At 42.0% G+C, this 24,210-nt stretch overlaps 1 protein-coding gene across 8 annotated transcripts in view; it reads right to left on the reverse strand.

Annotated features, from left to right (window-relative positions):
• The window catches only part of CASK (calcium/calmodulin dependent serine protein kinase), a 1,268,764-nt gene that overhangs the window by 1,003,611 nt on the left and 240,943 nt on the right, over positions 1-24,210 (reverse strand). For all 8 annotated transcript variants that reach the window (XM_078658296.1, XM_078658298.1, XM_078658303.1 and 5 more), the window contains exon 2: positions 19,472-19,584. In XM_078658296.1, the coding sequence (XP_078514422.1) occupies positions 19,472-19,584 (113 nt within the window). The remainder of the gene's footprint in view (positions 1-19,471; positions 19,585-24,210) is intronic.

Consider the following 24,210-nt stretch of genomic DNA (forward strand, 5'->3'; position numbering starts at 1 on the left):
ATACTGCCCTGTCCACAGCAAAAGTTCTACTTAAAGAATATTTCCCCAGATTCGGAATGCCACGGATTGTATGGTCGGATAATGGTAGTGAGTTTGTGGGAAAGGTGATGAAGAGTGTGTGTGCGGGTTTGGGTATTCGCCAAAAATTTCATAGTGCTAACCACCCTCAATCGGCGGGTTTGGTAGAAGGGTACAATGGTATTCTGAAACTGAAACTTGCCAAAATCCAAGCAACGAGTGGGTTATCATGGCCTGATGCATTGCATCTAGCTCTCCTGTCGACCAGGGCGACTGTGCACTCTCGAGTAGGGCTTAGCCCATATGAGATTGTGTTCGGCCGTCCTGCGAACGTTTGGGGAGTTCCGAGGCCTAAGGAATTTAGCAGAATTGAATATCCTATGTTGATTGATTATCTTTACGATCTGACTGCTAAATTGAGTTTGATTCATCAACAGGTTTTCGAAGCTCTACCGGCACAAACAGAAGGACCTGGACATCGGCTCCAACCCGGCGACTGGGTGCTGATTCGTAATTTCGGGAGAAAACGAAATCTCGAGCCCAGGTTTGTGGGACCCTACCAAGTCTTGTTGGCAACAAGGACTGCAGTTCGGTTGGACGGCAGGAAACATTGGGTGCACGCCACCCACACAAAGAGAGTGCCGTTTCCATTGCCAGCAAATAATTGGATAAGAAAAGGGTTTGCCCCGACTGAAACTGATACAATCCCGAAGTTTGTGCCGTTTAGCGATGCTCAACCTGTAGAGATAGACCCAGCTCAGTCAGATACGTTTGTAGAATCATCTGGTACTGTACCTTTGTCTTCAGCATTGGAGAATTCAAGCTCTGAACTGTTACCTGAACAATCGAACTTTGCCTTGCCACCTGAACCATTGTTTGAAGAACAAACTCGACCTGGAAAATGTCGATATTTCCTTCGATCGCGTGATTAAGGACACATAACGTGTATTCCTTTTCTGCGTAGCTAGGAGACTTCTATGAAATTGGATTCTTAACTGACTAAACCTACCATCTGGGTTGGCTGTAGGGCCGTAACGTGTACCTACTTCTGTTTGGCAGGTCTCTGACACTAGGTCGTTTTCTTTTGTCGGTTTCTGGGAACTCCTGGGAATTGACAATCGCTACTCAGAATTAGGTGCGTCAAGAGCGTTACGGACGGTCCTTAGAGGATGGAGTTCTCTAAGCTGTCAGAAATGGAAATGATGTTGGCGCAAAGATCTAAGTTGCATAAGATTTTACAAACAAAGTGTTTTTTGTTTCAGATTTTCATGTTGTTCCTAACCGTGTCTATGTTATTGGTGGGTGGAGTGTATTTTGGGATTCAGTTACTGTTGCCTTCCACTTCACCTACTTCCCCCTCTCATGATCTGAATTCTGTTCTCGTTCCCACTATCTCTTCACATTCTTTTCATCCTCTGCCCCAACATGAACAGGTCAGACGTGCGGAATTTATGAACAATTCCTTTATCCAACTTTTGCATCAGCATCAGTTAGTGATGAACACTACCAACTGTTGGGTGTGTGGGTTAATGCCACATACCATGGATAAGGGTGTTCCGTATTTAGTTCTTCCCTACAGTTCCCAGGGGTCAGCTCGGGCATTCCAAACCATGTTCCGTAGTGCACTAGATTCCTACCCCCGTCGGGAGCCACGTTCCACAAACCTTGGTTCTGGCCCGTACCACAAATCTTTGACGATAGCGATTGCTGATCTGGATAGAGATATTTTTGATACATCGCTTATTCCAGAGGAGGAGGTGCGAGCCTACAAGGGTCTGAGTGAGGCCGAGTATAGTATTTCAGTAGGTGATAGACAGCTTAAGAGCTCGTCTCCAATATGGATTGTACCCCACCTTGGTCATTTTTGTCTGCAAGGTCTTGGTCGAAATCCGAGAGCTCAGCTTGGGAAGAGTGCTTGTACCGAGACGTACGTTTTACCGATGCTCTCTTCCCCTGTATTTCTGACTGCCAAGGGTACCTATTTTGTGTGCTATGATCGCGCTTATACGTGGTTGCCCCGTGACTTCTCGGGTACATGTTATATCGCGAATCTTTTGCCACCGACTTTCACAGTTGCCTCAGACTATCACAAAACTAGAGTTGTGAGAGGCGTTATTAGTAAAGAGGATACTGCCGGTCAAGAAGCAGGAGACTTCTTCAAGGGTTTCCTACCGTTTTGGGGACCTGTGATTAATAGCAGGAACCTGAGACAGTTGACTCGTGTGGTGGAATCAACTGCTAACATAACTGCAAGTGCTCTTGGTAACCTGACAGCAGAACTACAAGCGGATAGACTGATGACGTTACAGAACCGTATGGTTCTAGATGTTGTACTCGCGGATAGAGGTGGTGTGTGCAAAGTGATCCATTCGAGCTGCTGTATTTTCATACCTGACAACGCTCCAACTGTTTATCAAGCCATCTCGAAGTTGCATAAAATCTCCGAGTCCATACACGTGGACGAAGGTGATTGGACGCTTCTAGGATGGTTTTGGGGTCTGATGTCGACTTGGGGTTGGAAGATTCTGATGATTGTTGGGGTTGTTGTGACGTTTCTGTTCACGTGTTGTCTTTGTGTACAGTGTGGTCCAGCCTTATGTAGCCTTTGTGCTAAAACGTGTATAAGAAGACCATCTGTTACCAGAGAGGCATTGATGGATAGAATAATGCTCCAGCAACATCTAAACGACCTGATGAATATCAATATTGATTTCGATATCGACTAGTGCTTGCCTACATGAGGGCAAAAGGAGCGTCTGAGGTTCGGTGTGAATCGGAACGAGGTTTTGGGTCTGTTCGCATATGGATGAGTCTGGTATCTACGAACCGTAAATGACGAGATTAGTACATGTACGTGTTTTCAATACACTACTTGGAAGGGTTCGTCTTATTTACGGGTTTTCATCTGAACCTTGGGGTTCCATTTTAGATATAGCATCCATTTTGTTTCTTGCCCTCACATAGCCAGCGAACGGACAATGTCCGCTTGATGACCCTGGGATTCCCAAGCTCTTGCCGAAGATGCATATTCCTTTGAAGGTGCCTTTATGACTAGGGAAGTGACACGTCAAAAGCAGATGGCTCCGCTCGAGGCTCATCTTGCCCTGCCGGTCTATTGTTTCAGCCTTGCCTACATTAGGCCCGAATCCTTTGATCCTGTGATCACGCTTCCGATATTGCCCCCACACTTCTTTCAATCTGTTGTCTGTCCTTGTTTTCCTGCACCTGTTTCTGTCCCTTCTCTTAGATCGTTTACGACTAGAATGAAATGTGCCTAATGGTGGGATAGTGTGCTTTTACAGTTGGGAACCGACATGTTTCTGTAATTATGTTCCGGGCTTCTGAAAACATGAATGCGATCCTTTTGAAGTTTACTGTGGGAACTGAGTTGTAACCTTTTTGTTCGCTACGTTGTGCAAAGGCTAAGATGTGTATAAAAGGAGCGATCCACTTTTGCAATTTGAAGCAGACTCTCTGAACATACACTATGTTGTACTTCTAGCGATTTCTGTGTCCCTGCAGTAAATAAACGCTGATCTTTGACGCCGAAGGAAGTGTCCCGTGTCTCTGTAATTTGTACGCCGGAACAGGTATCTCCACGAAGGTTTCAGGTGTTGTCCCCTGGCTTTTTAGAGCACGCAGCCTGAATCACCAGGCTTTCAGGAGAAGGGTGAGATGATAAAAAGGCAGGGTCTTCAGGAGCCACCCTATATCTCCTCGCCACAATTTTTGAGACAGCAGGAGCAGAAAGAGGCTTTTTCCACACCTCCATAATAGGTTCAGTTAAGGCTTCATTAAATGGGAGTAAGGGCTCCACAGAAGAGCTTGGTGAATGGAGTACTTCTGTAAGAAGATTTGACTTAAACTCAACAGTTGGTAATGTCAAACCTAAAAGTCCTGCTGCCTTCCCCATTACCACGTGATATGGCTTGACATCCTTTGAAGGCGCATCCGGACCTGATGGCAACTCCCACTCTGGGGAAAAATCAAGGCCACTAGCATCAGCCAGCTCTTCGAAACAATCCTCATCCAGTTCACCTTTCTCCAAGTCTGGGTGAGATTCGTAAAACCTCCGTTCCTCCAGGAGGCGTTGTGCTTCCCTCCTGGACCTCTCCTTTACACGGATCAGAGTTGGATCCACAACCGACTCCGACGGATCCGGAGCCGGTACAGAATCCGAAGGCTTAGATGGATGTTCCAAAGATCTGCTCGGAGCTGGCGAAGCCGGTACCGGAGTCGTCGACTTCGGTCTAGCCGGCGTCGACCTCGACTTCGGTGAAGCCGGGTACTGCCACAGCGGAGTCGGGGCTGGCATATACGGAATGAATGGTGCCGGGGCATAAGAGTGAGGCACACCCAAATTAAATGCCATTGGACCCATGGGACCCAAAGGTGCGCCAGTGGGGTACCATGATCTCGAGAATACCCCATACATAGAGTTCAGGAACGCTGATGGATCCTGACCTGGTGCAGGAAAAGGTGGATGATCACCCTCAGGCTGATCTCGAGGCAGATTCGAATCGTGCTCTTCAACAGGCTCCGATTCTTCTTCCTCATTAGGAACTTCCTCGACCTCTTCTTGAGCCGGAGACGGCATCGGAGTCGGATTGGAAACCGGAGTCGAAGATTGAACCTGTGACTCCGAAGGCGAGGCTTCATCTTCCCGATCCGAAACCTCTTGTGGTTGAATTACCTTTGATTTAACCTACTTGGGCGATTTGGACTTCGAGCCGATTTCTCACCCGAATGACGTCGAGACTCATGTCTACTTTCCTTGTGCTTCTTATGCGACCTCGAAGCATGATCCAACGAAGACTTCGAAGCCGACGCCTCTCGAGATCTTGATCTTGACCTCGACTTCTTCGAGCGGGATCTTGAAGACTTCTTTCCTTTATCGGCTTTCAGTTTCGCCACAAGAAGTTTGGTCTCCCTCTCTCGCAGGGCCTTTGGGCTCATTTTTTGGCACGACGAACATCCATCTACGACGTGGTCGGGGCTTAAACACCAAATACAGTCCTGGTGTGGGTCCGTAACGGACATCATTTTCCCGCACTCCCTGCAGGCTTAAATCCAGTCTTCTTTGTCGACATTATAAGGAGACAAAGAGGCAAGGGAACAAAGAAACGAAGAAAAACAGTAACAGAGTTACCAAAAGCTACTGAGTATCCCGAAACCGTTAGCGTCGACGACGCGGAAAAAAGGGAACTGATGTCATCACGCCGACGTGGGCCTATTATAGGCGTCGGTGACGTCAGCGGAGTCGCGAGCGATGCCGTGCCTCTGTGACGTCCGAGTCCACGTCGGCGCGAAGCTACAAAAAGAATTTCCGAATGTTGCTGACGCAAGGGTGTTGTATAGCTCCTATATATCCATATTTCGTGTTAAGTTAGCATAGGTACATTTTAGATTTAAACGCCATTTTTCCTTTCTTGCAACTTCTGCACACGACCCTTAATTGTTGACTTAGCTTTCAACCTAGTGGTTTGCCGTGGTGAATGTGAGAATAATATGTTATTGCTCTGATATCTGCTTTGTTTAATAAAACATGTCTGCACGGAGAGTGCTGAAGTTTCAGGAGGAACACGATATGGAATTGTTATGAGGTCTGATCTCCACGCCTTCATAGTCATAACACAAGTGCAGCCTTTGCCAACTTGGGCTTGAGGCGGGATTGATATTGCTTTGCACGAGAATTGTTAACACACTTGATGCGGTGCACATGCAGAGAGAGCTGGTGTATGCTGATGTGATTCCTTCATGCTAGGACACTAAGGTATGGGCCCGCCCTAAAACAACCCAAAGAGACCTTCTTAGATAATAATATAATATATGTGATAGGGAGGGTGAGATATAAGTGTTGTTAACTCTTATTCATTACAGCATGTTAACATGCTGTCACCATTCGCTTTTTATGTCTTAGTAACTATGCTGATAATTTTGCTACTGATAATAAGTATACTTGTATTATCAAAGATACTGCGCCTGAGAAGACGGCATTAGTAAATAAACATTTCAAATGCAAAAAAAAAAAAAAAAAAAAAAAAAAAAAAAAAAAAAAGATATAAGTGTTGTTAACTCTTATTCATTACAGCATGTTAACATGCTGTCACCATTCGCTTTTTATGTCTTAGTAACTATGCTGATAATTTTGCTACTGATAATAAGTATACTTGTATTATCAAAGATACTGCGCCTGAGAAGACGGCATTAGTAAATAAACATTTCAAATGCACATGTGTCTTCTTTACTCCATGTTCTGGTTTGTAATGATAATATAACGAAAGAGTGTTCATGAGTCCCACGTACCCTGAGGTACTGTAAGTTCATGTTCTGGTTTGTCTAAACATTGGGTGTTTGATATGTCCAATGAGACACTGTAGCTAGCTAGGTAAGGGGTGAGTTGGTTGCTAAGGTAAGTTTTGGGACATCCTAATTTGCCGAGGTTCCACTCCTCTGTGCACAGTTCTGTGTGAGTACAGAAACCCTGCAACATGGCGCCCAACGTGGGGCTCATGAACACTCTTATAGGAGCTATACAACACCCCCCCATGATCCGAGAACGGACTAAATAAGGTAACAGAAGTCCTATCATTGCTCACGAGTTGGTTTGTTCTGACGAAAGGATTATGGCCTTGGCGGTGGCACATGGACTAATGGGTCCCTGGGATGTGTTGTCGGCAGCGCGAAATTTCTTGGAACTAAGTTTTCTTGAGAACCCACCGAGCTGTCCTCTGATGGTTATAGAGGATCCGGTGCTGGCAGATCACGTATGTTCCTTTCATCTTTTAAATTGGATGGCTGAACTGTTTTCGGATGAGGACGGTGACTTCCTCCTGGAGGCTGTTGCAGCTTACTTTTCATATACGGTCTTATCATAGACACTGCCTCAAATTGGCATGCTGATTGATAGCATTTCCTTGATTTTTTGACTTTTGGTCAAGACATTTTATTTTTGCTTGACAATTGGCTTGAGCCACATTATATTTGTGGACTAATTTTTAGCATTAGTTTTTATTTTTTGAATTTTTATTCATGCTCGTTTATAAATGAATTCTGCTCTCATGTGATGGCACTTCTGTTACCTTATTTAGTCCGTTCTCGGATCATGGGGGGGTGTTGTATAGCTCCTATATATCCATATTTCGTGTTAAGTTAGCATAGGTACATTTTAGATTTAAACGCCATTTTTCCTTTCTTGCAACTTCTGCACACGACCCTTAATTGTTGACTTAGCTTTCAACCTAGTGGTTTGCCGTGGTGAATGTGAGAATAATATGTTATTGCTCTGATATCTGCTTTGTTTAATAAAACATGTCTGCACGGAGAGTGCTGAAGTTTCAGGAGGAACACGATATGGAATTGTTATGAGGTCTGATCTCCACGCCTTCATAGTCATAACACAAGTGCAGCCTTTGCCAACTTGGGCTTGAGGCGGGATTGATATTGCTTTGCACGAGAATTGTTAACACACTTGATGCGGTGCACATGCAGAGAGAGCTGGTGTATGCTGATGTGATTCCTTCATGCTAGGACACTAAGGTATGGGCCCGCCCTAAAACAACCCAAAGAGACCTTCTTAGATAATAATATAATATATGTGATAGGGAGGGTGAGATATAAGTGTTGTTAACTCTTATTCATTACAGCATGTTAACATGCTGTCACCATTCGCTTTTTATGTCTTAGTAACTATGCTGATAATTTTGCTACTGATAATAAGTATACTTGTATTATCAAAGATACTGCGCCTGAGAAGACGGCATTAGTAAATAAACATTTCAAATGCACATGTGTCTTCTTTACTCCATGTTCTGGTTTGTAATGATAATATAACGAAAGAGTGTTCATGAGTCCCACGTACCCTGAGGTACTGTAAGTTCATGTTCTGGTTTGTCTAAACATTGGGTGTTTGATATGTCCAATGAGACACTGTAGCTAGCTAGGTAAGGGGTGAGTTGGTTGCTAAGGTAAGTTTTGGGACATCCTAATTTGCCGAGGTTCCACTCCTCTGTGCACAGTTCTGTGTGAGTACAGAAACCCTGCAACAAGGGGATATTCACAAGGTGAGGAATCCACACGGCAGATGTATCTATGAGAAATTAATGTACTTTACATTACAGCAAAGAACATAACAATACAAAGTACATGCATAGACCACTGCACCGGTGTAAAATAATAAACATTCCCTGAGGGGTAACTGAGAGGGAATTTCATGAAAAGGTAAGGAGAAACGAGGCAGTAGTAAGTTAGTAAATAGTTACAGGTTAGGTGTCCCTAAAAAACTAGTATCATCAAGAGTTTTCTGATGGAGATCGAGAGAGAGAGTTCTACAGGTTAGTTATTACATCTAAGAAGACTTGCTTAAGCCTCTGAAAATGGTCAATAGCTCAGCAAGGTGGAGTGAACTTGTGGAAAAGTGTAATATTTTTTATTAGCATAAGCAACAGCCATTTGGCTGTGGCTTCCATTTAGTTTCCTTCGTCCTCTGCTGTTCACCTTTTCACTCTGCTTGTGTCAGCAACGTTAGTTGACCTCTTTTGACATGGCTCAGCAATGTACGTGCTGGAGGGGTTTATAGCTGCCAGTACACCTGGTCTTAGAGGCTATCTATTGATCGTTTACTGCTTTCATATGCATCCCTGCTCCCCGTCCCTATTTGCTGACCAAGTGGTCATCCATTTGTCCTGGTTTGCCATAGCTATTTCTGTGTCTAAACTTGCTCTTTCCAGTACTGTCCGTCTGCTTACATCGCAACAAAACTGTATATAAGGACGATGGGATAGTGAGTTCAGGGTATCTCCTCCTACAACACTTGGGTGTTATGTGGACGTGGTCCCGCTCATGAGTGATTAATAAACTTGTTGTTTTACTACGGCTCCAGTGCTAATCTCTCTTTTGTTAGTCTTTGGACCCATGGACAAGAGGGTGACCCTGCACCAGTGTGCTCACTTTTGGGTACATTTCCACAGTTGGCGTCCGGCATGTGGGGGGCCCCATTGGAGACACAGCCGTCCAAAGGAGTGATCTCAACGGAGGATCGAAATATTACTGAGGATGCACACTGCATGAGGAGACCCTTGTCTTTGCAAGTCGACGTGACTTTTCCGGTTTTCCCGATTTGACCCTCCGGGTGGTGGCCGGTCTTGACTGGGGCTTTCTTTGGCGTATTCTGCAGTGACGATTAGGTCGACCAGAGATTAGCAGGTGGGAGTTGGAGACTTTTGTTTGGTAAGGTCGCTGAAGCAGCACACTTGATTTGCTTGGTTTGTTTTTTTGGTTTGGTATTCATTCTTTGCAAAGACTGAAGGCAGGTAATGTGGAGATTTTTCTCCTTTTGGAATATTTGTTTGGAGTAGTAATATTTTACGTATACTTGTGAAAACATGCCTGTTCTTAGCACACTCTGTAAGTGATGCTGCTGCTCTTGTGGTACCATGAATACTTTAGAACAAAGTCAGCCGGCTCCTCCAGAAGGGACGCCAAATAGAGGGATGTATATTAAATCTGGTATTTGTCCCATAATGTACGGTTCATTGTGAAACAAATACACAAAAAAAGAGACTCATTTACAATGGCCAGTGAATGGGTCATTCGATTTTAAGAAAGTTCAGTCCGTAGAAGAGTGTTTATTTAAAAGAAAGAGTAGACAGGATATGTTTGATTGTATACATATGTGGGATAAAGAAGTACGAGAAAGAGCAAAGAGAGCGGAAGCTATAGCAGAGGAAGAGCAGCGGAAGATGATATATCAGAAAGGGGTGGAATTAAAAGACAAAGAAATGAAGGAAAGAATAGAAAAGGAAGATAGAGAACGTTGATTAGCGGTAAATGGCCAGTATCCTATTAGGCGCCCTACCTATCCACTGTAAATGTAAATGTATTGCGACTTATATAGCGCACGTATCACCCGAAGGTATCAAGGCGCTTGCTTAGGGAACCCGTCCTGGTATTCCCCTGTGAGATACCCCGGCAGGGTATCCACAAGGTGAAAGCCAGGCATCCCGCCGCGAGGGGCCGTAGTGGAGATTAAGCAAGCTATTGCCCAGAGTCGCAGAGTGTGACCCCGTGAGTTGAGTAGGCACCGGAGCGAGAATTGTCGAGTCCGTGGAATTTTTGAGCCCGAGACCCGCCGAGGCGGGGAATCGAACCCTGGTCCACGGCCGATCTCAGCTTCCGGGTCTGCCGCCTCTAACCACTGAGCCACGCTTCTCCACTACTTAATACGCCTCAGGATGATTGCATCCTATTAGAGCGACCCCACCCCGTATAAAGTTCCCGCTCCAAGTGCCCCTGAGGATGAGGCTTCTGATGAGGAGCGCTCTTTCTCAGAGGGTAATAAAAAGCACTGCTAAAGAGGAAGCTCGTCGGAATACTACAGCGACGATCCTCATAAATATGGTTCAACCTTGGACAGATATAGACCAGTTATATTTCGTAGAAAAGTTCTGTTGGGAGGTAATATATGGTTGGCGGCATATTTCTGACGAAACAGAACCAGCTGATCTAAACGTTGATTACAAGCAGTTAGTATATGGAACTTACATGTTTTCAGATATACCTGATATGATTAGACGAATAGTTAAATTATGAAATTAAACATTATATTTATGTAAGGAGCAAGAATTAGCTAGAAAGAGTAATGAAGTAGAAGCAGTTCAATCCAAGGCAGAGAAAACAGATGTTCTGGTGAAAGAAGGCAATTCCGGCAGTAATAAAATTACTATGAAACCAATGCGTGAAGCCGCACCCTTGTATGTTCCCCCGAAGGGTGCGGGAACAAATGATAAGACTTCCGATGATGCAAAGGGATATTTGATATATAATTGGGTTTATACTCCTTGGAGCAGAGCAGATGTTATGGCTCTTAAAGCTGCTTTGCCCGACCCTCGGAAAAACTCCGCCGCCGTCTATGAGGAGGTGGAAGGAGCCATCATCTCTTGTACTATGACCTTGCCAGACACTGATATGTTCCTTGGGCTTATACTGCCTCCTGCCTTGTGGAGAACAATGCGTAAAATAAATGACGCTACCGCATTTGGTGATACCTGGGCGGAATTAGAAAGAATAGATGCGGACAGGGAACCTGCTCAGAAACATCAACAGGAGATATTAGATCTTCCTAAAGCTATTGTGACTAAGTTGAAGGCTCTCATACACCCTAAGAAAATAGATTGGACTATGTTAGCATCTTGTAAACAGAAGAAGGATGAGTCAGTTTCTGATTTCTTTTCAAGATTTGAGGAGACATTCCATGATTTTAGCAGGCAGTCATTGGCCGATGATACCGGTAAGCATTTGTTTGTCGACAAATATGTTGCTAATATGTTACCGGAAATAGCTAGTCGTTTAAAGGCTAGCGAGAGTTCTTGGACATGTCTTCTCCAATTTCCCTTTTGACCATGGCCCAATATTATGAGGAACAGGAAGCGAAAGGCAGGGAAGATAAGAAGTTTAAAGACTTGAAGACAAAAGTTATGATGGCCCAAGTATATGGTACACCATTTAGGGAGGTGGAAGAGGCGGACGTGCAATTTATACACCCGGAGCGCTCCCTCTTTCTCGACCAAATGTGTCTCCTTATCAGTGTGCTTATTGTAAAGAGACTGGGCATTGGCGTTCTGAGTGCCCTCTTTTGCGAGGTCAGCAGTACCAGTGGGGAAGGAGAAGTATGAGAGGACGCCAAGGGAATTCAGTAAACATAGGAGGTGCAGGCGCTCATCCCAGGTTTGAGGCAGTTGAACAAGGACCAAATTACTTTAATACTTTTGAGAGACAAAATCAATGCCAAATGTCGGATTATACTGCTGATGCACTTGCAGATTACGATCACGCATAGGGATGCCTAGGATGGGGTAAGGGACCAGTTGAAGTGCCAGTAGATGAAATGGGTCCTTATGTTGAAGGAAATGTCTTGGGATCTACTGATCCGTTTCTGGTTGGCACAGGGGCTACCCGTAATGCTATGTCTAAAAGATTGGTTCCTAGGGCTCCCCTGTCCGGCACAATGATAACATCGATAGGATTCTATGGAACACCTACATCTAGCCCGATATTACAGCCACTTGAAGTCGGACTTGACAAATTCTCTGCAGCATGTCAATATTTGCTTTCCCCTAACACGCCGGACAACATTGTGGTTATCGATATGCTTAAATATTTTCGTGCTACAATACCTTGTTCTCCGGAAGGTGTGCGTGTTATTTTGAATGACAATTATCCAATGGTTCAGAGGTCCTGTCTTATCAATGAGGATGCCGCTCTGGCATCTCTACCTTGTACCTTGTGGGCCACATCAGAAACTGACGTGGGTCAAATGGTTATTTCACCTGTGCACTTTCAAGTAAGGGAAGGTGTCACACTGCCTTGTTTGCCACAATACAAAATATCCAGAGAAGGTGAAAAAGCATTGGCACACATTGTTCAGGATTTGATCAAATTATTTGCAATAGCCCTATCCTTCCTATTTTGAAAAAAGACACTGACACTAAAACTTACAGATTCATTATTGATCAGTAGTGCCCCAATATCCGGGAGTTTCTGATATCACAACCCTTCTTTATGTGATGGCGGTCATGTGGTGTGCTGCTTTTGTATTTCAACATGGGTCTCTGAGTCTCTTAACTAGGAAAAAAAGCTTGTTGACAAAAGTGTGTACGATAGGGACTGTGGGCGCAGGCAGGTGTGTGCACTTGAGTGCTAACCCATTTACATGTGTGAGAGGGACAAACCAACTCCTTGTGGGCTGCACGCCTACAAATGGATGCCCCAGTAGCCAAGCAGAACCACAGGTAAGGAGAGAGAGGAAGTTGGTTCATTATTAGAGCAGGACCATGAGCATCTTGCCCTGCAACCTTCTTCCCCTCTCAGCCCTGATCGGCCACGGTACTTTCTGATATTACAACCCTTCTCAATATGGTCCCTCCCACTGCCACTACATTTTCAGTGATCGACTTGAAAAACTCAATTTTCTCAACACCCATTCACCCTGAAAGCCATTATTTGTTTGGATTCACGTTGAAAAATAGATCCTTCCGGTTCTGCAGAGCTCCACAGGGCTATACAGAGAGTCCTAGCATTTACAATCAGGCATTAAAAAGACAGCTTGATTCCTTTCCTGTACCAAAAGGGGTGGCCCTTATCCAATACGTCGACATCTTGTTAGCTGCAGATTTCCCTGAGCAGTGTAAAGAAGAAACAATTATTGTGATTATTTCTTGCCTCTCATAATCACAAAGTCTCGCGAAAGAAATTGCATTATTGTAGACAGTAGGGTACCTATTTAGGTCACCTCCTGTCTAAGGAGGGACGTGCACCCCAGATCGCATTCAGACCATTTTAGATACTCCTGTGCCCCGTACTCAGAAGGATGTCCGTGCAGGGATTGGCCTTACTTTTTTTGTAGGCAGTGGATCCCCAGTTTTTCGCACATTATTAAATCTTTGTTGACCCTTTTGACTAAAGACACTCCTGTGCCCCTCCCATGGACTGCTGAATGTCAGAGTGCCTTCCAACAGTTACACCAAGCTCCTTGGCTCTGCACCAGTATTAGGAACTCCAGACTACACTAAGGCTTTCACACCATGTACACAAGAGGGAAGGTTGTGCTCTCTCTGTGTTAACACAGATATACGGTGATAAACAATGTCCTTGTGCATTTTTCTCAGCTGTCCTTGACCCAGTCGCTCACACGCTGCCTGGATGTGTCCGAGCGGTGGCAGCAACAGCTATATCTATACATCAGAGTGAAGGAATAGTTTTGTCACACAAACTGCTTATGTTAGTACCCTATTCAGTCGATGCCTTACTAAACCAAACGAAGACGCAGCATTTGACTAGTGCTCGCTTGACAGGATATGAATTGACACTTTTGGCTCCCCATTGCACATTGAAAAGATGTTTGACACTAAATCTTGCTACACTACTACCATTTCTAGCTACTCAGCCTCAGTCCCAAGAACCACATGATTGTATATTTCTCACTGAAAAGCAAACAAAGTGTCGCGTTGACATACAAGATACTCCGCTCTCTATTGCTGATGGGGAGTTTTGGGTTGATGGATCATGTTTAAAATTACCCAATAGCACTACATCTGCTGCCTATGCTATTACGATACTTCAGACAGTAGTTGACAGCTCGCATCCCACAGAAGTCGGCTCAAGCGGACAAACTGATTGCACTGATAAGAGCATGTGAGCTTAGTACAGACTTGTCAACATTTTCACTGAAGGCCAGTACGCATTTGTGGTGGCACACAATTTTGGCCGCTTATGGAAAGAAAGGGGTTTCCTCACCTCACATGGGACACATAGTGCATGGAGAATTAGTGCATGATCTAAAGGATAATACAGCTCTCATGACAGCGAATGTTCTCTTAAAGGAGTTCTTTCCCCGCTTTGGCGTTTGTTGGATCCTATGGAGCAACAATGGGCCTCATTTCATTGGGCAAGTTGTAGAATATGTCATGAAAGGGTTGGGGATTAAGCAGACATTTCATGCTGCTTTACAACCACAGTCAGCAGGCCAGGTGGAGCGTTACAGATTAATCTTGTCAGATCTAAGCTCGCCAGTTAACTGTTTGCAGCCGCCAGAGACTCATTTAGTGTCCCGATTCATGGTTTGGTATGTCTGGCCATTTCATTTGGGGATTGGGTGGAGGGAGTATTCATTTCACCTCCTTCTATGGTAATCGTCAGCAAACGTGTGTATAGGTCATAGTTAGATAAAAATAGGTACACATTTACAAGTGACCGCCTCAAGTATTTTGTCTGCCAAACTCAAAGATGCCTATAAACTATTGGTTCCGGGTTTCCTGGAACTGCTAGGAGAGGTTTTTGATAACAGACATTTACACACATATAAATGTCCTACCAAGACATGGCCCCCAATATCTTATGGTATTACCAAAAGAACCCTTTGTGAGTTGACTGTGATTTTAGGCTTTTGAAAAAACTAAGGAACCAGGCAATTGACTTTACATGACATCTAACTCCACCTTTGTATACCCTTATAGCTCCGACACCCCATGAAGGGACTGATGAAGGTGGAGCTAGTTTTATAGGTTACAAATGGTAAGGATTGATGGAATTGGTTTATTGACAAACAACTGCATCACACTTGGTTTGCAGTGTTGGTGATGGACACTGGTGGGGTAAAAGATGGAGGAATGTTATGTTATGCTGTGTTCTGAATTTGATTTTGTAGTTTTCAGTGTCTTCTGGACCTTAGTAGATGTCGGTACCACAAGATTGCACCATACCAGTGAAAGAATGATTTTCACTTTTTTACTTTGATCAAAAGCAGAGTGACTATTAGTTTTGCTCCTGGTGAATGCCATGAACCTGTCAGTCTATCTAGGCAGAAACGTGTCAACAAGAATATAGAATAGGAGAATATCCCTATTTCACAGTGCTCATTTTTAATCCTATCCATTGGGGGTATAGAAAAAAAATTGTCCTCACCTACCAAGAGATAGTTTTAACTCACATTTTTGTTTGCACTCTGCTCTTCTCTCCCCTATACAATAGAGAGAACTTGGAGCGTGGATGACAACCCCCGCTCTTTTCCTACGGAGAAGTTGTAGACCACACTGGGTACTTTGCTGTCCCAGCATGAAGTGGGGACCCTATGAGGAAGCATGTCACCCTAGGGTGAATGAGGGTTCTCGTCTTAACACAGTTTTGCTTCCCATCTCTCTTTTTTCCTCATTTTTTCCTCCTTTTTTCTTTTTCTTGGTACCATCCCTGTACCTTGTGTGAGATAGATAGCATTTAAGAAATCTTTCTATTTGTCAGTATGGATGGCTGAAGAGCATTGCTTCGAGGCAGAATGTAGTTAGGAATATCTTTGATAAAGGTTCGGTGGGTGGGGGGGATGTGGAGGCCAAGATTTGGTCTTGGATGAGGACAGCTCACTTTGGCATTTTGAATGGATTGTTTGTATTGTTTCCATAAGGTATAAGCTAGGTTTGTAGGATGGGAGATTGAGGCTCTTAGTGGGTTTTTGCAGTATGGAACAGCTTGTTGTTTTCTGCAGATCAATTTATTTTAAAATGGTTGACTGGTTCTGGGCTTTATCTTTCTCCTTTCAGGGGAGCTATAGTATTCACAAACTAAATTGTATGTGCTCATTGTACAGTTTAAGTTGGATGAAAGTTTGATAAATTAACTTCTGGGAGCATAAGATATTGGATTGTGTGATTTTTTTTTTTCAGAGGTCAGATTCCACCTTTCGCATATCTTTCAAAGCATCAGATAGAGTGGGTTGAGATTTAGGTGAGGAATAGAATTGGTCAGACCAATGGCTCCCAATAGGTAGAAAGCATTTGATTTGTTATATGCAGGGATGGAGAATATTTGACACAGTCTTTTAAACTAAAAGGATTGTTGAAATTGTGATACTATATTGCCATAAAGGAGTTCTGGAGATGGTGAAGCTTTGCAGCAGAGGTTGTCATTGTGATATCAATAGTTCAAGATTGTTGTAAGGGGCCATAACTCACGAGATACCCCTTCCTTCCCTCAACAATAAATGGAATATTTATCTCTGTGCAACTGCATGAATGGTTTATGCCATTCTCTTGTCATGTGTAGCAGTTGTAAACAAGGGTATTTAACTGAAACTAGGATATAAGATGATAAATCACTTAGTGAGAGTAACACTGAATAGGTCTCAAATATTAACAGTGTTATTTTCTTCTATAAAGTCATTTAAAAACACATTCAATGAGACAAAGTTTTTATGACAGTTACACTACACTATTTAAAATAAAATTGAATTTTACCTTTCCACTGTAATTTTGAGAAGAGGCCACTTGAGTGGAGTGTGTTTGTTCTTCCCTTTCATAATGACTGTGCACAGTGCTACAAGAAATTTTTGACTACTCAATGTGGCTGTCCTGCTCTGGTGGCTTCCCTTCAGCAGGTTAGAACTTGATCAAATAACTTTTCTATCAACCCCAGGCAGAGTGTTCAACACAGTCATCCTGAACAGAATGAAGGAACAAGTCGACGCTCAGTTGAGAGACCAGCAAGCTGGCTTCCAAAAAGATAAGATACTTCACAGGCCAGATTACAACACTGTGCACCAGGCAGCACTATTTATCGTTCAACATACAAAGTATATACACTTCAATTTACTTATGGGGATGTATAAAGTTTGGGCACACATGCTCCATACTTATCGCACATGCACAGCTGTGCAGGAGGGCATATCAGGGGTTTCCCAAGGCTGAGAAATATGGATTAACTTCAATTACACAGTACTGAGGAGAAACTCTTGAAATCCCATTTTACCAAATGGCTTGGAACTACTTATGCTGCATCTTCATAATTACAACCACTACCTCAAAATGTCTGGGGTGATGGAACCCATTTGACTTGGAGTTTCCTACCACCCTCATGTGATGGGGACAGCAAGAAAATGCCATGCGATTTCCCAAGCCTCAGGGAGGGATGCACTTGGGTTAACCACCTGCCCAGAACGGACATACTGCAGAGCTAGTCTTCCTCGCTAACTTCCCTTGTTAGAATCTGGCACAGCAGAAAGCAGCCCATAATGCAACATGAAGCAGTTTGGCAGGGAATAGGAGAAGACAGACATTCTGCCATCCAACTTGCAAAATCATTGCCTGTAAACCAGTCTTATAATTGATGGCCTATGAGCAGATATAAGAGGACTTCTATTGGTAGAAAGAGGTCTTCTTATTTTCGTATACAACAAAGCAAATGCATTTGTAGTTCCAAGTTACATTTAGGGTCCTAGTAGTTAGGTAAAGCTAAAATCCACTAGGAGCTTTTGATGTTTCCAGCTCAACTTCCAGGTTCTCTCTGACCCACCCAACCTACAGTAGTGGAATAAGAGAAAGGAAGCGTTCTACACACAGACACCATTTCATGCCTCAGAACACTCAGCCAGGGCAGGCAACAAACAGGATACCTTGGTACAGCAAAGCAATGACCTCTCTTTACCAAGATCTATATCAAGGCTAGTTCAGGGTCTTTTTTTAATCATATATTGCTTCCAAGCTGAAAGACGCACACTTTCAGTTTCCTGGTGGCATTACTATTATGGATAGGCTGCATAGGCATGTTTATATAGGTATCATAGTTGCCGTTTTTATTATTAAAAATGGAGCACTTGTTATCCCCCACTGCATATAAGTATATGATGAATGCCTTCAACAAAAAATATATTCAATGTCCTGCTTAACTATTTGGTTATATGGCTTTATCCGTGCTGGTATAACCCTAATACATGTAGCATTTTAGGTGTCCAATCGCCTTTAGTGATGCTGTAATTGCTCACATCATCTGACTTGTAATTCTTTCTCTAATACATAAATAGGGGAGGGTAGGAGAAGATCGTCCAGTATGGTTTCACACAATATTAGGGACATTTTTATAGACATTTTTAAATTATGATTTAATATTTAACTTATTTAATAGCCAATATTTTTTTACTTTAATTACAAGCTACACATTCTGTCGCCACAACACAACCAAAGAGCGCACCATTTTAGATAATAAACAGTGAGCCTGAATTAGTTATATATAAAGTGGCATGCCTTATTAGCCAATGCTGCACAGGTTAAGACCAACATGGACCTGGAAATGAAATGTTGATCTCAAACCATATTAATGACACTATAGGTGAAACTGAATAACAAACACGTACACAACAGTGAGTGACTTCTCTGTGCTGCACACACACGAACAAATGTGGAGGGAATCCCCTTTAAAGAGGCACTGAGGAACAATACATAAAGGAAAATCAAACTGGGTGTTTCGGGTGGACTAGTTTCTTTTTAAAGTCCCCAATACCTGAGAAACAAGCCATTTTATCCTTTTTTTAATCTCTGCAAGGCTTTCTTCAAAAGAGCGAGTGTGAGTGTGTGTCCACTAAATGAAGAGAGGTTTTCACCTTGAGAAAGTCTTATGTACAAAAAGTATTTCTTAACAGTGGTTAAATCAGGGAGCCACCAGTCAAACACTGTTCGTCTAAGACTAGGAATGGTCTAAGCATAGAAAACCTCATGTGAAGAAGCCCAAGCTTCACAGGACTGGACATTTAGTCGAATTAGGACCTCAAAAATCTACACCTGCATACCAACTCTGGTGCAAATATTACTTTTCTTCTTCAGTTTTGTTTTTATTCTACCATCCTTTACTCTTTGTGGCCCCTTTCTGCTTTTTCTACCAAATCAGAAATGTGTTGGCTTTCTATTTGATAGGTTACTATTGAAGGCTTCCCCTACACAGGGGTTGTCATCCTTGCTCCACGTTACCGGCTCCGTCAATTGTACTCTCAGTAGTCAGTTTTGCATGCTTTGTTTAGTACATCAAAAAAAAGGACAGCAAATGTATAAGTCTTTGCAAACTGATAAAGCAGCCATGAACAAATGAATACATTTTACTGTGGGAATGCAGAAAGCTACAACACTTGAACAAGGTTTACCTTCTGTGCTTAGTCCTGGGCTTGAAGTAAACTTTGCTACATCCACAATTTTTACAGCAAACTGCTGCCCCGTTTCTCTGTTGATACATCGCCGCACCACACTGAATGGACCCCTGAAAACAAAAGTCACATGTTAGCAATGTTTTAATGATTTAGATTTTTTTTTCAAACTTAATTAAAACTATTTGTAAACAATTGTAGTAAGAGCAACATTGCAATTAGTTTCCAGCACAAGTCTAGCTTCCCTGGGTCTAAGATTACTATACAAACACAGAATTCTGAAGAATTATGCAATAACACAAATTTAGATTACAGCTACTCTTAAAAAAAAAAAAAAAAAACCTAAGCAGGTCTGAATGTACTTTCAGGTGCTGTGAGGCTCTGCTCGAATGTGTTGCACTTGGCGTTATTGAAGGCTCTACTGACACCTGTCAGAATGATAGGAAAAACTGACCAGAACGCCAACTACACATAAATCACAGGACCACAGTCCATGCCTCAAATGTTCTATATTTTGTACTTTTCCATGTCACTGTATTGGTAAAATGGTAACTGTTTGAGAAGGTTGACGAGGGAGAAATTACTTCCATGATATACTAGGTTTGCACACAGCGTACCTTGAATGAATTCTAAATATCTACACTGAAGTGTGAGATTCAAAACCCTTTATAAAGAGCAAGCACTGTTGCAGAGAATTTTTTTAATTAGAATTTTTTTACAAACTACAACTAGAGACTTTTCTTTATTAAGTCTTGACGCACAGACCGCTCTATTTCTCTGTTCTCAAAAAGCATATCTATAATACGATATACAAATCCTGGGCGTTGGGTCAGACCATTGCTTGTGACTGGATGACTTTTGAGTCCATCTCAGTTCTCTGAAAATATATACAATGACTTTCCTCTCTATTCTTGTGCCTATCGCATCACTGGACCATTCCTACTTTACCAGGTTTCTAATTTTTTGCCTTGTATCCTTCCAGTGGTGACATGAGATCAAATTTTATTTTGTCTTAACTATTTCAAATTCTCTATGCTAGAATCCAGCAGTTGCAAAACGTGAGTGGTCCAGTAGGCAAGTGCAAGGTCTCAAACCTCCCCACCCACCCCCGTTAATTTTGTAACCCCTATTTTATTATTGTTTTAATCTTTATGCAAGGACCCAGCAGTTGCACATGATATTGGGGTCCCTCGCTTTTTTATTTTTTTAAGTCTCCCAGCCAGTAGGTTTATTTTCTCAATCTCTGCACATGCTCCCCATGTTACTTACAAAACTCCCTCCCTCATAGTGTTTTATATTTTAAATAAGGGCCCGGTATCTGCAGTCTGTTAAAGGCTGCTTGCTGCCTTCCTTTAGATGGCAGCCATGAAAACTATTGTATTTGTTATGCTTGCCATTCCAAAAAGGCCACCGAAGGTAAACTAAAGTTTAAAAAAAATGGTTGTCAGTATGTAGACACAGAGAGAACCTTGAATGGTTTTCTTCAGCAAAACACAATTCTTTAAAAAAATGGTCAATGAGTGTGTTTAAGCATGTGTGGTGGCTATCTAGGAATGGTTGTTGAAGCAAAACAAGATGTAATCAAAAGGTCGTCAAGTGCGAAAATAAAAACTGAAAAATCAAAAAGGTTTCACAAATTAGACAATCTACAATTTACAGAAACACTGCATGCAACAACTCTGTCAAAGAACCCTGGCAAAGAACATTCAAAAGCCTGCCTATATAATGCAGAGCACACGTATGAGGGAAAGCCCATGTTACGGTCCTACAAATCACTCTGAAGAGTATTCCTATGACTCTAGCAAAGAGGCTTCCATTTTCTTCGTGGACCAGCTTCGTACTTCTACAAAAAGAACCTCCCCAGTGAAACTTGCAAGCTTCATCACTTGCTTAGCAAGTTCAGCAAATCTGGATGGCAAAAAGGATCCTGCCCCTCATTCAATGATCCATAAATAGAAAGGTGAGAATCCACATAAAGTAAGCTTTGTATATCTTCATGAACAGAATATGGACTAAACGAGGAAAACTGTAAGGCTGTGCATGCGTGGTTTGTTGCTGTCTGCGTAATAATAAAACATTTTAAAGGGATCCATAAAATGTGTTCAGTGTTTTATGGGTACTGGTGAAGTATGAGCTTCTATACCACCACAATTTGAACAATAAAAACATCAAAACATGCAATATAGTAAACATATTGTGTTAGTCCTAATCATCACCAGAGAACAGACCTGGCTGTTCGAATAACCCCACGCACGCAGCGTCTGGATACCCCTCAAGGTGATTAGCGGGCTCTACAAATACTAATTAATTGATCTAATAAATCAGCTAGTGCATCAACAATGACAAACCAGTTAAAATAAAAAACAGTACAATTACCTCTTTAAAAAATTGATACATTCTCTTACCAATCATCATCATAGTGCAATCTGCATAATTCATACAACACTAAAGAATATTAACAGTACAATTCTATTCCTTGTCAAGGGGGCATCAAGTCAGAGGGTTCATTTATAAATCTATCTAACAAAGTCTAAGATTGTTCATTTTAAATAGAAGGAGCAGGATTCCTAAAGTCGTGAATGACTGTGGAGCATTTAAGGAGATCTTTTTCAAAAGTTTTGAAATTAGGGGTATTCTTCAACTTTTAAATAATCACAATTGGCCTTTACACTAGCAGAAAACTCAGCCGAAAATTCAGTCGAAATTGTGTCAAGTATTTTCTCCTTTTGGATTCATCAGTTCAAGGCATAAACATACTTTCAATTCACAATAAAATCACTCTTTTAGGAGTGGCTCTTAGGCTTACCACAATTGTATACCAAAACAGTATAACTGTTTTACAATGCCAAGCTATACATATGAAATGTGCTAATTACTCTCCATGTCTAGGGCATTTGTGGTTCCATCCCAGCTTGGACATTAACAGATTGCATTTAATTGAACTACATATTTATTTTCACCTAATATTTTGCACGTTTCGTAAGTACAGTCTGATGCATACAGAGTATATAAAAACCTTCCCCAATGAAGAGAAATGGGTGCAGTTCAATCAGTATAATTCACGTTAACTCTGCTACTAGAACATGCAGCTTACTGCATAAATCAAAAGCTTTTACGACACAAACAAATAGCACACAAGACCACTTAACAGGTGGCAAATTATCGTCTTGATACTAGGACAAGAACCGAAAGGACAAAGATATTAAAGTTTACAAAAATAGTGTAACCAACCTTGTAAATATTCTTTCTGTTACTAAACGGTTCTTACTTTTCTAAATACGAAAGAAAGTACATCAGAAGAGATGGAGAAAGGACCTGCTCCTTCATAAGGGTCTTTCTGGTACATTGATAATCACTCCAGGTAATGATCGCAGACATGAAGCCACGCTTTACACACTTTCAATGATTCCTCAATCGAATGTTTTACTTATACCACGAAAAATAATCATTAACAATTCTACAGGATATTTGCAAAGTGTATTTTAGATAAAGAAACACTTTTTTTGTCGCACTGGAAGTTATTTAATGCAGAAAAAACATGCACTAATGGAGTAATTTTGCACACGAACAACGTAGGTTTTACCCAGTGTCTTTTGTTCTGGGAGATTTGTACCAAGGAGAGAAAAAAACAGCAGATTCAGATACGTGCACTTGCACCTTCACACACATTCTTCAATTGTTCCCCCCCCTCCCTCCCACAGACCCTATTACAGTTTCTAATTACAACTCTACAAACCTTATTTTGCTAAATCTTCACAACACGGAAATAAGATTCCATGTAGATTGTCAACTTATTGCAATAATTAATCAAAGCAAGACTGAAGTGATTAATTCAATAAAGCACTGGACAAAAAAGACCCGACCCCAAACATACAAAGGCGTATTCCTCGCGAAAAGTATTAAACAGTTTCTCATTTAATTGCATCTAGTTTTGTGGAGACTTCTACGTCAGTCAGTATTCACTCAAGAGGTTACCAAAAAAGCACATGACCAGATGAAGCTAGGTAAGTATTTCGGTGAAAGTATCGGTTTGGACACATTACTTGTTCTTACATTTAAATTACGTTTACATACAAAGGTTACATATATGCTTAATGGAAGAGTAGAAAGTCCAGGAATTCAAATTGTCATACTTGTTTATTTTTTTAGCAAAAAATAGAAATACGAAATTAATGATACAAATCTATGTCAAAAAGACCATCAGAAAACGTGATTTGTTAGTTCAAGCAAGAGCGGAGTGGTACATGAGCAGGAAGGGTAGCTCATTTGCGTAATCTCTTTTCATCCTTATACGAACTTCCCTTACTTCCAATTAACATGTTTAAAGGCAGGCAGAACCTAAGGACTAAGAAAATAAGTAAGAAGAGCCCTCTCCTATGCAGAGAAGCCCAACTTATAGTAACTAATTACACAGCGCAAGAATTATTTGAAAAGCGAATATGCAAAGCTGAGGCACAGCAGATCGTGGAGGAAGATGCAGTCAAATCTAGTGAATGCTCTAGTGATTGCATAAAGGTACATATTGCAGAGAAAGGCCATGTCAAATCAAACAGACTGTAAGAAAATGTCTGGTTCAGGTTACAGATGCTTAGTGGTATGCATATTTGGCAAGCAAATAATATATTTTAATTGATCTCATGAGTGAAAGACACTATGAAAACACAATAGATTTCCTTTGAAAAATAGCTTTTGTTTCGAGCCATACAAAAACCCATCATATTAGGCAACGGTAGTTCTCT

Source organism: Lissotriton helveticus, chromosome 8, assembly GCF_964261635.1.
Source record: "Lissotriton helveticus chromosome 8, aLisHel1.1, whole genome shotgun sequence".
NCBI lineage: Eukaryota > Metazoa > Chordata > Amphibia > Caudata > Salamandridae > Lissotriton > Lissotriton helveticus.